Source organism: Lampris incognitus, chromosome 5 (genome assembly GCF_029633865.1).
Source record: "Lampris incognitus isolate fLamInc1 chromosome 5, fLamInc1.hap2, whole genome shotgun sequence".
Lineage (NCBI taxonomy): Eukaryota > Metazoa > Chordata > Actinopteri > Lampriformes > Lampridae > Lampris > Lampris incognitus.
The window spans coordinates 9,676,110-9,694,145 of NC_079215.1; the positions used below are offsets into that span (position 1 = coordinate 9,676,110).

At 47.2% G+C, this 18,036-nt stretch overlaps 1 protein-coding gene across 1 annotated transcript in view; it reads right to left on the reverse strand.

The window, feature by feature from the left end:
- The window catches only part of prr36a (proline rich 36a), a 50,728-nt gene that overhangs the window by 17,902 nt on the left and 14,790 nt on the right, over positions 1-18,036 (reverse strand). Inside the window, exons 2-3 of the mRNA XM_056279946.1 lie at positions 6,617-7,344; positions 5,698-5,791 (exon numbers count right to left, since the gene is read on the reverse strand). Coding sequence (XP_056135921.1) covers positions 5,698-5,791; positions 6,617-7,238 — 716 coding nt within the window. The 5' untranslated portion in view covers positions 7,239-7,344. The remainder of the gene's footprint in view (positions 1-5,697; positions 5,792-6,616; positions 7,345-18,036) is intronic.

An 18,036-nucleotide genomic window follows, 5' to 3' on the forward strand; every position in this document is an offset into this window, starting at 1 on the left:
GCTGGCATACTGTTTTCACCTAGCCATACGCTCCCCATGGCTGGGTGCATATGTACATTGACTGGTAATGAAGTCCGCCCCCAAAAGGATGGGGCAGGACAGATCAGGGATAGCTGCCAGTCGGTGGGTGAACAGCTGTCCCAGCAGTTGGATCTGGAGCCAGACCAGGCCAGATGGTGAGCAGCGTTTTGAGATGGCTAGCTCTACAGGGTTGAAGTCCCAAGGTCTCACCCTGTCTTCCAATATTCCACACTCCACCAGGGTTGAGGGGTGCCCTGCTGGAATATTGGCTCCCAAATCCGTTACGGGTGCCAGAGGGATGATGTTAACCAGAACCCGTGTTTAGATAGGCTGACCCAGACTTGCAGGTTTGTGCTGCACAGGTTTGACTGAGGGGCTAGTGTCAGAAAGGTGTCTGCCGCTGTTAAGGTTAGACCCCTTTGTATTGCTGTGATTGTATTTTTGGTACCCGCATGGCCGGGGCCTCCGAGTCCAATTGGGTTGTTGTCCTGTCATCGCCCATATCGCGGGCAGGAGTCCTCTCAGGCTCACGAACAGCGAGGGCCGTTTGATTTGGCTCCGTCTTAAACCCACTCTTCTCTTGTCTGCAATTCATGCAATTACGAGTGGTCACTCCCAGGGTCAGGCATTTAAAACAGTACAGTCTTGACTTGGGGGCTGGGTTCGGACCTTACCAAAGACATTGGGCCAAGTGCAATTCATGAGCTTTGAGCAGCAGGTCAGGAACTGACTCTAGAGTAGACCCATAGAGGGCAAGTCTGTATTGCTCTGACACATGCCAGTGTATAATCTCAATTTGTTCAGACACAACTCCCCCACCAGGTGTGTCACGAAAGTTGGAAGGGGTTCGTCAGGCCTCTGAACGCTATCTAGAATACCTCTCCATATCATTTCCTGGTAATGCGAAGGAAGGAAGGCCTCGCAGAAAAGGTCAGAGAACTGAGTCCAGGACGACAGGTGCGGTCGCACAGCTGTGAACCACTTCTGTGGTTCCTTTACCAAAAATCTTGGCATCTCCACAAATGGCTGGGTGTCAGACAGGCCACAAGCTTCCTTATAAAGGGCCACTGCTTGAAGCCAATCTTCTGGTTACATGCCGGCATTGCCATCAAATCTATCAGGGAGCAGCCGAGACTGGTGCACAGACCAGTTCAAGGTCGTCCCATCGGCATCATGTCGGGGGATTGAAAACTGTGGTGCAGGGGTAGCGGTATGAAACGTGGGCTGGTAGTCTGAAACAGATACTCGAGGGGGGTCCGGGTTGGGGTTAGCCCATCTTTACAAATGGTGAGGTAAACGGTTGTAACTTAAGTGACTAACTTATGGTTGACTGTAAATGAGTCACCTGAAGCTGTAAGTGTCTAACCTGAGCAGCAAGGTGCTGAAGATCAGAAGACAAAACATCCCAGTGATAATTGGTGTCATCCCCCAAACCCCCACCGTACAACAGTGAGCCCCTATTTGCCATTTTACAGACTAACCAAGAAAAAACATTTTCTACCCCAATGAACCACAGAGCTTAAAGATTGACCTTATGATAAATGCACATTATATTAAAGCATTGAGCCATTTTTCATTCCCAGTCTGCCCCGATGTAAAATGTAATAATAAAAAAAAGTTTCAGAGGGGCAGACGTCATATTCGTGCGATTTAGACAACATAAAAACGGTGTAATCACGGTGTAATGTTATCAAGTTTTGGTAATAATAATAAAATCCATCTTATATAGCGCTTTTCTAACACTCAAAGTCGCTTTACAATAAACGGTAATAAAAGTGTACATTATAATATCATAAGCAATCAATGGCGGGCTGGCCATCTGGAGCACCGGGAGTTTTGCCAGCGGCTTGTGTGGGTGGTGGTGTATCACTGGGGGGGGGGGTCAAAAAGTCCAGGGCCATTTTTCATTCCCAGTCTGCCCCTGGTCACAGCTGCAAATCATCTCAGTAGCTTCAATAAAACATCTCCCATGGCTGAGCTATGTTTTCTCACCACTGTTTTATGAATGAAGGTCAATCAGCAGAGCATTTATTCACCTTGATTCATGTTCTACCATGAAAACTGCTATGGTTCAACACATCTGAAGCCTTTTAATAAGGGCTTGGAAACCACGATAGCCCGATCTGTGTCAGACTTGGTCACTTTCGTATGAGGGTCCGTGTAGGAGGCTGCACATCCACAGACTGACAGGGAAAATGTTTTTATTAGGTAGATTTTTTAGCTTGAGCACTGCATATTAAAAAAAAAAATTTTCTTTTAATATTTCCTGCTCAATCGGCTTGGACGCCACGCAAAAGTTTTATTAGGCACTGGTTCTTCTGTCCAAGTGTGTGTGTATTTCCCTTCTCCCGGTCGGCGAAAAAAGGGCTCGTCGCCAAGTTCTAATACCGGAGAAGGGGATACTTATGCCTGGCGGACATCTGCACTCTATCGAGTGCACTCCTCTAGTCATAATATTTATTTTACATATCGCACAGTAGTATTGCCTGGTCCTAATGGCGGGGTTGGAAAATTGAAAATCCCCTGCATTGTACTGCAAAGTTAATAGGTAGAGGGGGGTCTAGTAGCCGTTGATTAGCAGCCAAAAAAATGGTAGCCTACCGCTGTGCTCAGACAGTCATGGCTGATAGGTGTGAACAGATCACTCCTCTAGTTGAGACCTCTTGGTGTCGTTGCCTGGCTCTTCTATAGTCACCCACACCAGGTGTCACTGAAATACACACCGCTTGTTCCATCTCTTAACACAAAGGCTTTGAAACACACACTACTGAACGCACCGAATTCATCAAATGGCCCGGCACCTGCTTCTCCTCCGCCATTGTCCATCTGTGTCTCTAAGGCACAGAATTTAGCACCTAATGTCACATCTCTGGTTTTTTTTGGGGGGGGGAATCCCCCCCACTTCTTCTCCTCAATTTTATCCGGCCAATTACCCCACTCTTCCGAGCTGTCCTGGTCACCTCTCCACCCCCTCTGCCGATCCGGGGAGGGCTGCAGACTACCACATGCCTCCTCCCATACACGTGGAGTCGCCAGCTGCTTCGTCTCACCTGACAGTGAGGAGTTTCACCAGGCGGATGTAGCGTGTGGGAGGATCACGCCATTCCCCCCAGTTCCCCCCCCCCGAAACAGACTCCCCGACCGACCGACGGGGATTCAAACTGGCGATCCCTGCGTTGGCAGGCAACGGAATAGACCGCTACGCTACGCGGACACCCCAATTTCTCATCTGTGGAGAACTTCAGTTTCCCTCAAGGATGTCACCCCACTAAATCACGACTCGTACCTGAAATGCCTGGCCTGTATAATTTAAAGGATGATATAGTTTGTCCTCAAAACACAAACTGTCCCACAAAGCACGGGCCAAAGAAAGCAGCCTCCCTTTGAGCACAAGAGACACCCCGGTGTTAAATGTTGTGTTAAAACTGAATGACTGGCCACTCCGGACAGACCCGACACGGAAAGAGCTGTCAAAACACCAGCTGGGAGAGACAATTACTGAGGTAAACAAAGCCAGTCTGAAAATGAGAGATTGTTTGAGCGTGTGTGTGTGTGTGTATCAAATTCAGGAAGTTACATTAAGCAGCCGGTTTTGATGAGTGACTGTATTAAAAAGTAGAGGAGCAGTGTGTAGAGGTTAGTACGTGCACACATGGGTGTGTAGCAGATGGTCAGGCTTTTGTTTCTCCATCAGTTGGCCATTTCCTTAATTGAATAAGAGCGTTAAAAGGGTTGTTGGGGAGGAAGAGAGGTGGAGGCAGAATCTAATCAGGATTCCTGTAGCAGAGCAGTACATCCTGTGGAAATATGGACAGCCCAACTGATCTGATGCAGATTACCTTTAGTGGACTAAACCTCATTTACACAGCTCATCTGGGCAGCTAGACCAAACATTCACACGACTAGACAAATCTTTTATATCCATCTTTGATAGGTTTTTGGAGAATAAGCCATGAGGGGGGGGTTTTCCAAGTAACATTCCGTCTTTCCGAAGACGGCGGTGCAAATTCACGTTTGCGGTAGCCTCACTCAGTACCGTCCATGCAGGGTCTTTGTCCTCGTCTAAATTTGTCTTCGTTTGATGGCTGGGAGAGCTGGCAGTGGATCGGCTGGGAGAGCTTGGTCTGCTGCATCCTGTGGGCCCAGGGACCACGGCCCTGACGGGAGCTGCGCCCGAAGAGGAAACACCGAGGGCGGTCTGACAGGACGCAGAAGCGGGGCAGGCTAAGCTAACTGCTAGCCCATGCAGACGGGCAGTCCCGACAGTCATCCTGGCTGGTGTTCATTGTTCTGGACAGTGATTTTTTTTGTTGTTGTTTAGTTTAGTTTAGTTTAGATATGTATTGGTTTGGATATATGTGTTCTTGGGTGTGTTTTTGTCTTTGTGTTTCACTGCTGTAGCCTGGGGGAAACAATGATTCATTTCATGTGCACAAGTGCATGAAATGACAAATAAAGTGGTTCTGATTCTGATCTTTCCCTTTCCGTGATGTAATTTGAGAGGAAGTTTGCAAGAGAATACAGATGTTGACAAGAGATGCTATTGAAGTCAGTACTTCATCCAGACATTAGGTTTTGTTTTAGAACTTGAACTTTAAGCAGCTACAAGGAGTTTTTCCACCGTTTATTTATTATTCTGTTTAATATTGATGCCTCTAAGTGACTGACAACCCAGTGAGCCCATCAGTGAGAAGATTAGACATTGCTATATGATTATAATGATGATGAATGATGCTCGGCTATGGGTCGTATCATAAAAAATGATTTACGGCACAGAGACGGGACACGTAGCTGCAATTAGAGATCAATTATCTCAAATCGCTCCACATCTTACAAACAGCCGTTTTTCCAAAACACGACTAAATCTCCTACTTTTCTCTAAACAAAAGTGCTAACAGAGGGTAAATGTAGACCACTGAAACAAGAGACCACGCTCGTGCCAAACGAACTCGTTCTTTCACGAAACACAACCGCTTCTGTCCACAAGGGCGTGCAAAGTAAAAAAAACAAACTTGTGGCAGCTCTAATCTTAATATTTCTATGCTACAGGGGGTAGGTGGGGATAGGGGGCAAATCTTGTTGGCCGAGTTGATATCGATTTTCAGATTACACACAACAGTCCCATCAAAAGGCATTAAAAGTTAGACTTAAGTAGCCATCAACCTTCAGCCTTCCCAGCCATCGATGTGGCGAGGACTATGATCGGTCAACAGCTTTGTGCCGCGGGCCAGCGGCTCTTTGAAAGGGACAAAGCCTCGGTTTGTTGACGTCACCGGGTCTGTTAAGGCCCTCTGCCTCGGGGGCCGTTTCTGCCGAGCATGACTCAGACTAGCAAAGTGAAACCTGATCAAATAAAGGCCCCGATGACACAATGACCACAATTCTTTGCCGCAGACCTTTCAGGGCACCAAAGATAAACAATGATATCCCTTCATCCGAAATTCTAAGACGGATGCCTGTTGTGTGAGTAAATTCTACAATTTCAGTATGGCTTTTAGGTCGTTCACAAGGGAGAGACGGAAACTGAAAGGACCCAAAGGATTCATGGCTGGGGGGTTTTGCGGGCTGATCATGACTCAAATGCACATATCTGATGTACCCACAGCCACCACATAACAGCGTCCTTTATATCCCTTTGCGAGGCCTGGGACCTGCTGTTTGGATTGGCTAGCATACCTGGATGTCTTGTGAACAGCCGTCCTCTCGGCCCTGGCAGCAGCTGAAGGGTTTGGTTTTTGGGTAGTGGAAGCGGAGGGTTTACTAACAGGGGCTACGGGAAAAGAGAATGGGGGGGGGGAATTAATAGCATAGAAGAAGATGAACAAAAGAAGTAGATAATATACAAATAAATTATATTTTCTTACTAAAGTAGCAAATTATACAAAATCGCACTAATCTTGCACGGTGAATTACCCAAACTAGGAATAAAGTGTACAGAGGAAACCGGTTAGTGATCACAACCATCGAAGGCTGATATGGTCCCTGCTGTATAAGCGGTTGACTATAAGCAGCAACGTGTTTTTTTTTCTGGATGACCATCTAATTGACACGTGTATACTTATTAACTAAAAATGTAATGAAATAGACAACTTCTCTATTTTACTGGCCTTAAGTCAAGTCGGTTTTCTTTGTATAGCCCAATATCACAAATTAGCCTGAATGAACTGAACTTAACTGACTGAAGCAGTAATCTACTGTCAGCTATTGTACAGTACCAAAATGTTACTCATTTAGCATTGAATAAAGTACATTTTAACATCAGTATGCAAATGCATAGAAATGAATGTGGGCAGAGTAGGGGAAATAAATAATTAAAAATTCTTACATTAGATCCTGAATTATCTTCTTTTTAAAATATATTTATTTCCCATGTACAACAGACCATAAGTTATCACTTTAAGTGGACTATTTGATCACAGAAACTGGATTATTTCAACATTGCTAGTATAGTAATAGTACAGGGATAACTCTGTTCAGCAACTTCTGATCACTGTAAGTGGCTAATCACGATAAGCCAGTTTCCCTTGTAACCGATTCTTACTTAGTCTCATTGGTTGTAAAAAGGTATAGAATTGGATATGCCATCTAGACTAACCTGTAGTTTTGGGTCTTGTTCCATTAACTGGCCCGGCTGTCTGCTTCTTTGCTGCTGCTGGTCTGCTACTGTTTGTTACTGTGGTGGCTGCAGCAGCAGAGGTCTTCCTCACAGGTTCAGCTGTCCTCTTGTCCGCCATCTGTGTTTGGCTTTTGGAGACATTGAAAGAGGGTGCAGGTGCACCCACTCGCATTTTAGGCATCGCCCCTATCAATGATGAGGCCGTTTTCACTGTAGTCACCGACGCCTGGGAACTGTTCAAGGCTTTGAATCCATTCACTGCACGGTGTGGGCTGGTGCCTGGCCGTGAACTGGGATTTGAAACTCCTACGGTCTTGGTAACGCCAGCTATGGCGCCATATTTTGTTTTACTTGCAGGAGCTTTTCTCTTTGCTTTAGGGTCCGATGCTGCACTTGCCGATTTACCATGAGCCTCCTGACCAGTAGGAGCTGCTGTGGAGTTCACCGCTTCTTCAGGCTGTGACGTAGAGGAAGCTGGCTCTGTCACTTCCTCCACAATGACCTGTTCTTGGGATATGGAGGACTCTGCTCCGGCTCCTTCAGTGGGCTCCATGGTTTCCTTGGCAACCCCATTCGGTTTGGCACCCCCATTCGGTTTCATCCCCTCCTAAAAGGTGATGATGCTCTGGAAGGGTGGAAGGGTTGTCCGTTTAGCTTCAACACAAACCACACGCTGAATGGCCTGGTTGCTCTCAAAGAGAAGTTTGCTGTATAAGAAAAAAACAAAAACAAAAAAACAAACATGGATTACTGCCCTTGCTCCAAACCAAAATGTTAAACTCATCAACACGTGTATACATTTTCATAGCTGATGCCATGTCTTTACACTATACTAAATGAAATGTCACTACAAACATCTCAGTCACGCAAAGGAAACACCATTTAAAATGGGGTCAAACTACAAAAACTTGTTTTTGAGGCGTTAGCTAAAATCTGGGTGATGGTTGAGGTAGCAGACAACAAAACGGCATTAACTCCTCAAATAAGCGCATTTTTTCAAACGCCTTTGTTTCACAATAGTCAATATTACTCTTTTTGGGGGGGGGACGGAAAATAGAATGGAGGTGCCCATCAATGCAGGTTTCATATTGATCGCTTTGGTAAGAATCTGCGTCATCAGTTTTGAAATCATCTCTTGGTATAAATGCATTTCACAGAAGGTGTGACTGTTTTATCTTGACTATGTGCGTTATTTTATCCTGCTGTGTAAGGCACGTTGTAACATTGTTCAGAAAGGTGGGCTATAAATAAAGTGTATTGGGGTGGCGTAGCGGTCTATTGCGTTGCCTACCAACATGGGGATCACCGGATCGAATCCCCGTGTTGCCTCCGGCTTTGTCGGGCATCCCTACAGACACAACTGGCCGTGTCTGCGGGTGGGGAAACCTGATTTGGGTATGTGTCCTGGTCGCTGCACTAGCGCCTCCTCTCGTCGGTCGGGGTGCCTATTCAGGGGGGAGGGGGGGAACAGCGTGATCCCCCCACGCGCTACGTCCCCCTGGGGAAACTCCTCACTGTCAGGTGAAAAGAAGCGGCCGGCGACTCCACATGTATGGGAGGAGGCATGTGGTAGTCTGCAGCCCTCCCTGGAGCGGCAGAGGGGGTGGAGCAGCGACTGGGACGGCTTGGAAGAGTGGGGTACTTGGCCAGGGGAAAAAAAAAAAGGGGGGGGGAGTAAAAATAAAGTTTATTATTGTTATTATTATTATTATTATTGATGCTTTGTTGGAGTTATTAGTGGAGGAGGAGAAATCCTCCATCTCTAAAGAGCCTTCTGTGGCAAAAGTTTGGCGAGATTCTGAATCACTCTCCATTTTCTCTTGAGTTCACGTGCTGGTGGCGATACCCCGTCTACACCGGAGAGCAACAGTCATATTAAATCGTTAACACGCCACTGACTGGACACAAAAGGACAACAGCGTTATTAAAACTGTTAACACGTCATTGACTGGACACAAAAAGACATGTCAGTTCTCGCAATTTTATTTGCACTGTAAATCCCTTATGCAAACACTCAACGTGAACTCAAAATAGCACTCCCATTATTGCACACACACACTTCCTTACAGGAAAAATGGGTAAAAATCTGAGTAAAACAAAAAGAAAAGAAACCAAAAAGAAAAACAGAATGAGTTAAAAAAGGAAAAAAAACATTTCATAGGGGCCTCTACATTTCAGTGCAGTAACTACTGTGCTTCTGAGAAAAACCCAAACTTTGCTTTTAGTTTTTCTCCCCTACATCTCGAACCCCCCCCCACCTACTCCAATACGATTCGATTCCAGTAAATCGCAACACAGACGGTCTGGCAACAAAAGCTTTGTGTGGCCCAACGAACAGGCTTTGCCAGGGATGGATAAGGGGGAGAGGGAAAGACGGCTGATCAAATCTAGTGTGTGTGTGTGTGTGGGGGGGGGAATGAGAGCAAGTAAACATTTCAAAAAGGGGAACGAGGTGCAGGAAAATGAGAGATCCAGTGAAGTGGGAGACAAAAAGAGGCAGAATAATAAACGACGGATTAAGCCGACTACGTGAGACGGTGGGATGAGTTGGGAGCGAATTGCGCAAGATATCAAATGCCGCTGGATAGAGAGCAAAAACAAAATGAACACAGGGGCCGTAGACGGAGACGGAGACGCAGAAGTCAAGACAGCTGAAGACATCTTGGCAAAATGTCGTCCACTAGGACGGAGGTTTTATCTAACCAACGGAAAATGATGCATCTGGTTATGGCGAGAGCAGTTTTAAATATGGGCCAGACTTGATGCTAATGAGAATAAGCTCACGAAATCAATCCTAAAGATAATCTGTGCTTCATTCAGAGGCACTCAGACACTATCATTTATCGTTTTTAGTGATACTATATTGCGATACAATGTTGTTGTATAACGAGATAATAATGACAACGACGAGAATCTGCCACTTAATACTTCCCTCACTAAATGAGGTTTGAAATATCTCATCTCATCATCAGCTGCTTGTCTGGGGTCGGGTCACGGTGGCAGCAAGCTAAGTAGGGCACTCCAGATGTCTCTCCGCAGCAATACCCTCCAGCTCCTCCTGGGGGATCCCCAAGATGTTCCCAGGCCAGATTGGACATGTAGTCCCTTCAGCAAGTTCTGGGTCTACCCCGGGGTCTCCTCCTCCCAGTTGGACATGCCCAGAAAACCCCACAGTAAACCTTCCACAGTACCCCCCCCCCCCAAAGAGTGCCCCGGGGTACACGGTCATAAGCCTTCTCCAAGTCCACAAAACACATGTAGACTGGCTGGTCAAACTCTCACGCCTCCCTCGGCCTTCTGCAAGGGTCAAGAGTTGGTTCGTTGTTCCACAGCCAGGATGGAGTCCACATTGTTCCTCCTGGATCTGAGGTTCAACCATCAGTCAGAGCCTCCTTTCCAGCACCCTAGAGTAGACTTTCCTAGGGAGGCCGAGTAGTGCGACGCCCCCATAACTGGACCACCACACCCTCTGGTCCCCTTTTTCAAATGTGGGAACCGTCACCCCAGTCTGCCGCTCCACAGGTACTGTCCCCGACCTCCACGTGACACTGAAGAGGCGTGTCAGCCAAGACAGCCCAACAAGAAGACAAGTTTGAATTCATTCGACAATTTCAAACTGCTTTCAAATCAAAAGATGTCACCCAACACAGCTACATTAGGTATAAGCAAGCTAGTTTTTTTTTAACCCCCCCCCCCCCTTTCTCCCCAATTGTACCCGTCCAACTACCCCACTCCCCCAAGCCATCCCGGTCGCTGCTCCATCCCCCTCTGCTGATCCGGGGAGGGCTGCAGACTACCACATGCCCCCTCCGATACATGTGGAGTCGCCAGCCGCTTCTTTTCACCTGACAGTGAGGAGTTTCGCCAGGGGGATGTAGAGCGTGGGAGGATCCCGCTATTCCCCCAGTCCCCCCCCCCCAAACAGGTGCCTCGACTGACCAGAGGAGGCGCTAGTGCAGCGACCAGGACACAAACCATGTAACACGGGGACTCAACCCGGAGATCTCCATGTTGGTAGGCATCAGAATAGACCACTACACCACCCCGACGCCCAGCAAGCTAGCTTCTGATGCGACCATAAATCAACCTCATCTGATAAGTGACAAATAGAAATCAACAGCCAATAAGGTGGCTCCACACCGGTCCCTTTTTCACGGCAGGGCCTCGGCACAAGAGTCGAGAGCAATTTAAAAGCATATCCCACGAATACACTTAAAGCCTTTTAGGTGGCTAGGCACGTCCTCTGCAAGACGCCCCACCCTACCTGTGCAATGCTCCAGAGCCGAGACAACGGAGGAACAGCTTAACGGAGAGACGGCACAGCCAATCTGGCAACTAATGCCAAAGACTTTGAAACCAGAAGAAAAACAATTACTACCCTGTTGACATGACCCGCTATGGATAAACATGGGCATCCTCACCAACTTCTAGCATGACACAGTGCTGCTGGTCCCATCACAACACCATCCACACACAAATAACATTTTGACAAATAACAGCTACGCAACTAGATGGGGCTCCTATGCCAGGGGGGCTTGCCAACAAAGCAAATGCCTATTTTGTAAGTTTGGAAAAACATTACACTGGCTCCCAACAGATGCCATGTTCCAGGAATCTAAGCCGTTGCTGCAGAGCCACGCGAAGGAAGACATGATGGAAAATTTCAAGTTGCTAACAGCATTATAAGAATCTTACAGCAATGACTGAAACAACAAGATGCTGACATAAAAATTTATCTGGTTACTCCACAGCAACATCCCAAGCGACAGTGTGAAATGGACCGCCTGATAAGATGACAGCTTTATGCATTTTGATGAAATATGAGGAAAACCCCTCCATTGTTTGCCTCCACCAGCCAACATTTGCATGACAAAGATCGCGGTTCAAGCATGGCTGCATACCGTATTCAGGATGCAGCATGCCTCCTTCCAGCCCGCCCTGCACATCTAATATTGCAATTAGTTCAATACCCCTGGCGACAATTACAATGTGTTGGAAGCACGCTAATGCAGGCTCTGGCCGAAGACACGGCGCCTGCAGACGGAAAACCCTGCTGCTGAGGAAAGCGTCGCAGAACTCGCAGAGGGAAAAAAGCTCGTGCATTTATTAATGCGGCCGCCGCTTTTGTAAGTTAAGCTTTAAAGCGTGTCTAGACAGAGCAGGAACCCACTGACCTCTTGGGTGTTCGTGTTCAATTTCTCCTGAAGAAAAAACTAAATAAAAAAAAAAAGACATACTGCCTTTACTGCATCATTAATCACCACCGCCTGCACAACTCCCCCTTCCTTTATCTCACCCGCGCTCTGCTGGCAGTTTAATTACATCCGTCTTGCCCATCCGTCCACACATCCACAAGTCAAAAGTGGTGCGGGACAAAATGGGTCACTTTTAATTGCGTGCCCTTTTCAAGCAGAGATGGTTTAGGTGTGCAGGGACCGTAGCGGGGTCGGAGCCTGGTTTGGAGTGTATTGTGGGAGGGAAGGCTTCGGGAGGCTTGTCAATACTGATGCCGGTTTGATGCTAGGTAGAGTATATTCATCCCGGAAGGCTGTTGAAACGATGCCTCTATAAGATATTCTGATAAAGGTTATCAGGAGCAACAGCGCATGAGAATAATTTACACGACAGATTACGTCTCGCATCCTATGAGAGAGGCCTTAGTGCAGAATCATCAGTCCAGATCGGCAGGGACAGCTCCTCCTCTTCTACGGTCACATTTTGCTCGCTTTACTTCCAAACACATATGCAATGGGCACTCGGAGCTGTTTTCACCGTTGGTTAGGAAAGCACCGAGATCACTTTTTCCACCGCCAACACCAATTCTGAACGTGAATCTTTAAGTGTCACCCGATACCGAGTACCAAGCCATTACTTTTGCAGAATAGTGCAGACTTAAGACTATTGGTTTGAGGTCAGTGGCCAAAATAATCACAGCATTGTAAAATGGCGACAGATGACTCTTAGCCCCCTGAAGCGCAGCATGTTTCACAGCAATGGTCCAATCACAACACGAGTTACAAGCCAAAAACATCGTTGGCCATGCAAACTGGAAGTTATTTTGACCAACTGTGGTATTCTGAACAATACTAGGCCACATAGCATGTATATCAATTGGATATTTGGTCTATCCAGTTCTGAGACAAATACATGTGGCACGCTGTAGGGGTTTGTGTTATACTGCTTTTTGCATGCATGCATGCATGCTTATCGAATGGCCTTGATAACGATAAGTTTCAAACAGTCAAGCAAACTGTCAGAGTTATAGCAGTTTTCCTACCGGGACACCTTTCAACCTCACTGGCTAATGTCTTGACGCATGCTCAATAAGCCAGGTAAGAAAATCAAAGAAGGTCGAATCAGTTCATCCGGATACGTTTATTGACAGAAACGTTTCATCACTCATCTAAGTGACCTCTTCAGTCTAAACTGACTGCAGGTATCCCCCACCCTTATATATCCCCACCCTTATAAACAATACAGTTGCATAATGACTGAAACCAATGATCAGTTTCATATGCAAATACGGCCGTGACCATTAACTAGAGTTTCAGTGTACTAATCACATAGGATTTGGGAATAGTTGCAATCACAGCATTGTAAGATGGTGACAGATGTGCTCTTAGACCCCCCCCCCCCCCCCAGTTCAAGGACGGTCATCCCCTCTTCACATAAATAGGCTCTTTGACTGCCCGTTCAAACCAGCGTTCCTCCCCATCAAGGATGTGCACACCGTCATCCTTGAAAGAGTGGCCACTGGCCTGTAGATGGGTGTAGACTGTGGAGTCCTGGCCTGAGGTGTTAGCTCCTCTGTGCTGTGCCGTTCTCTTGGCCAGTGTCTGTTTAGGTTCCCCGATGTACAAGCCACGGTAATCCTCCCGGCACTTCATATCGTACACTATATCGCTCTGTTTGTGCCTGGGGACCTGATCCTTGGGGTGGACCAACTTATGGCACAGCGTGTTTTGGGGTTTGAAAGCAATGGAGATGCGGCGTTTGGAAAATATGCCTCTCAACTTTTCCCGACACTCCCACCACATACAGAATCACCACTGGTTTACACTTTACACTGTTTGGGCGTCTTCCGGGCCTTGACAAACGCCCAGTTAGGATACCCACACTTAACCAGGGCCTGTTTAATGTGGGATTTCTCCCCTTCCCTGGTCGCTGTGTCGGTGGGGATGTTGTCAGCTTGGCGGTACAGCATCCTGATGACTCTAAGTTTGTGCTCCAGTGGACGATGAGAGTCAAACCTTAAGTACTGATCAGTATGTGTTGGTTTACGGTAAGGCTGGACCCGAATACCCGAGTTTTCGGATATTCGTTTGTAGGGTAGGTATTCAGTTTCAATGTTGGGATTCAGATATCCGTGTTTTTTTTTGTTTTTGCTTAACGTAGGATATCAATAAAGCCATAAAGCCGAACTGCCAAATAACATGTACCAGTCCATATTTTGTACTATATTTCTACTTTTTAATTGCACTGTTAAAATGTGGAAATATACACCGTCTGGTCCAGTGAAACGGCCATACTAAATCAGGATCAGGAACATTTATTTGAAACGAAATATCATTTCCCCCAGCCCACAGCAGTGCAACACAAAGACACATCCAAAACCTACAAGAACACTTTGTATCCAAACTACAAAAAAACAAACTACAAAAACACATACATATAGCCAACATATTCCCCCCCCCAAAAATAAAAGTCACTGTCCAAGAGAGCGAACGCCCGCCAGGATGACTGTCAGAGCTGCCGTCTGCATGGGTTAGCAGTTAGCGTAGCCTTGGATGTTTCCTCTTCGGGCAGGGCCGCGGCGCCCGGGCCCACAGGATGCAGCAGACGAAGCTCCACCAGCCATCAGATGAAGACACAAACTCAGACACCATCTTCCTACACCGGAAGTGGAAACTGACCCTAGGTGTGACTGTGTCGGCCCTGTGATGGACTGGCGGCCTGTTCAGGGCGTCTCCCCGCCTGCCGCCCAATGACTGCTGGGATAGGCTCCAGCATCCCGCGACCCCGACTGGGATAAGCGGCTTGGCTAATGGACGGATATACCGTCTCAGCTGCGGCGCCTGGCATCCCTCTCACTCACAGCAGTGACATCACGCTTCAGTTCACCTTGGCCGTTGGAGGGAAAACAAAACCCAAATGTGTCGTACATGTATCAGAGGAGACGTGGTGGTCTGCAGCCCTCCCCGGATCGGCAGCGGGGGTGGAGCAGCGACCGGGATGGCTCGGAAGAGTGGGGTAATTGGCCGGATACAATTGGGGAGAAAAAGGGGGAAACAAAATGCCTAAAACCTCAGCTGTTTGGCAACACTTTAAATCGAACGATGACAAGGCAGCGTGCCAAATACACAATTTGAAACTGGTCCGCCACGGTGGCACAACAAGCATGATAAATCACCCAAATTCTGTAAGTAGTAGGCTATTCTTATACGATGGAAAAGAAAACGAAACTATACCAGTTAGCAAACTTAAATTAGCTCATGTCTGTTTTCCCAATCACCATTATCAAGCTGCTTTTATCCGCCGTTTAAACAGTAACTTCACACATGATAAAACTGTGCACTTACTTTCCTTGGAAAATAGTGGCAGCTGATCCGAACAGCTAAAATAAAACACAAGGTGTAATGTGGGAACATTTTATTGGCTTAAAAAAAGCCTAATAATAATTTGTTACGGCTATCTCATTAAAAGTATCATTGTTCTAACAGAAACAAGCGTGTTTTGTATCGCTCTTCGACTCTTGTTGGGTTCAGATTGTAAAAGGTTACAGACTGAGAGGCCAACAGCTGACGGCATGTGGGGCTGGAGTGGGCCCCGCCCAATGCTCCTAGTGTATAGGAGGGGCTAAACGCGGAGGACAAATTTCATGTCAACGTACGCGAGCACTGAGAAATGACAGTAAAGAAATTACAAATATAAACCTTATAAATCTTAAATCTTGAATTTGGCAGCACTAGTATGCCGTTTCTGTGCTTTTGTTTCACAGCGCTTTCTCACACATTGTCTCGGATTTGGAGCATTTCTGTAGATCTGTAATTCATCCATGAAACAGATGGTTGGTTTCAGTCGTTACGCGGCTGCATCGTTTATAAGGGTGGGGATACCTGCAGTCAGTTGAGACTGAAGAGGTCACTGAGACGAGCGATGAAACGTTTCCGTCAATCAACGTTGTGTCCAGATGAACTGATTCCTTGGCTAATATGTCCAAAACTGATAAAGATATTAAAAATCCTTGAAATAAGTTTCCAAGGTTTCGGTTTGTACGTAGTTCTGAGTCTGAACCAGTTTGGTGTTAATCGGTCAAATGGTGTAGAAGTTCCCAAAGAAGGGTTTGTGGAAGTTTTTCAAAGATGGTGGGAAAATATTTTAGGCTGATTTTGGTGTTCCAAATGGCAAAGTTGTAGAGTATACATGGCTGAATGTGTGCACCAGATTTGGTCTAACTCGGACTTACAATGTGTGAGATACGGTCTTTTAATTTCAAAAAGACCGTGGTGCGATATTTAAATATCGCAGCACGGTCTGGCCAACTGGGGAAAACGTCGTGTCCATATTCTCCCATCATTATCCGTTATTGTTTAACGTTTCATGTCTCCTATTTCAAGTCTATGGAGGAGGCGTGAGCAGAGAATTGTCTTGAAAGCTGAACTTACTCATTCTGATGGGCAAGAAATGCGAAATAAAAGTTGAACCATCTCAAACACTACGAAATATCAAGAATCTGAATAATTCCCCACCTGTCCGATAATAGCCTAACATTTTAAAGTTTGATGTTTCTAGGTGAAAGTAGCTTGGGGCCAAATAAATGGGTGGAATAATTAATAAAGAATAAGAAAAACCTGAGTGTGCTAGAAATAATGTTTTTCACTGGAGTGCGCTTCAATAGTGCAGCTGTGGTAAACTGATGAATGGAAAGAAATGGAAGCCCAGAGCAGCACAGGTCCTATTCGACTTGTACCAAAGTCCAAATCCGCTGATTTGCTCTGGACCCTCTATGCTGCACACCAACAGCTGGTAGTGTGTATGTGTTGATGAGTATGGGGCGGGGGGGGGGGGGGGGGCTGTGAACGTATGGGCTGTGTGTAAACGTCATAATGACATCAGATATTCAGATCTCAGTAAGCTCCGCTTCCGGCATGGGAAGACGGCGGCGCGAAGTCACGTTTGCAGCGGCCTAACCCAGTACTGTCCATGTAGTGTCTTTGTCCACGTCTGCGTTAAGTTTTGTCTTTGTCTGATGGCTTGGACAGCTGGCGCTGGATCGGCTGTGAGAGCTTGGTCTGCGGCATTCTGTGGGCCTAGGGACCACGGCCTTGCCCGGAAATACGCCCAAGGAGGTAACACCGAGGGCAGTGTGCCAGGACGTGGAAGCGGGGCAGGCTAAGCCAACTGCTAGCCCATGTAGTAACACCGAGGGCAGTGTGCCAGGATGTGGAAGCGGGGCAGGCTAAGTCAACTGCTAGCCCATGTAGTAACACCGAGGGCAGTGTGCCAGGATGTGGAAGCGAGGCAGGCTAAGCCAACTGCTAGCCCATGTAGTAACACCGAGGGCAGTGTGCCAGGATGTGGAAGAGGGGCAGGCTAAGCCAACTGCTAGCCCATGTAGTAGCACCGAGGGCAGTGTGCCAGGATGTGGAAGCGGGGCAGGCTAAGCCAACTGCTAGCCCATGTAGTAACACCGAGGGCAGTGTGCCAGGATGTGGAAGAGGGGCAGGCTAAGCCAACTGCTAGCCCATGTAGTAACACCGAGGGCAGTGTGCCAGGATGTGGAAGCGGGGCAGGCTAAGCCAACTGATAGCCCATGTAGTAACACCGAGGGCAGTGTGCCAGGATGTGGAAGCGGGGCAGGCTAAGCCAACAGCTAGCCCATGCAGACTGGCAGTTCTGATAACACCGAAGGTGGTCTGGTGGCGGCCTCACCCGGTATTGACTGTGGTGTTTTTGATGTCGTGTGGAGAGGTGTCGAAAGGGTCCGGCTGGGGGAGCTGGTGCTGGATCAGCTGAGAGAGCTTGGTCTGCTGCGTCCAGTGGGCACAGGGACAACGGCCCCTGCCTGGCGCTGCGCACGAGGAGGAAATACTGAGGGTGGTCTGACAGGATGCGGAAGCGGGGCAGGCTAAGCTAACTGGTAGCCCATGCAGACCAGCAGTTCCAACAGTCATCCTGGCTGGGGTTCGTTCCCTTGGACAGTGATTTTTTTTGTTGTTTAGTTTGGATATATGTGTTAGTTTGGATATGTGGGTTCTTGTAGTTCTTGGATGTGTTTTTGTCTTCGTGTTGCACTGCTGTGGGCTGGGGGAAACGGCATTTCGTTTCATTTCATGTACATGAAATTAAATGACAAATGAAGTGTTCCTGATTCCTGATATGTGAAGGAGAGACTAAGT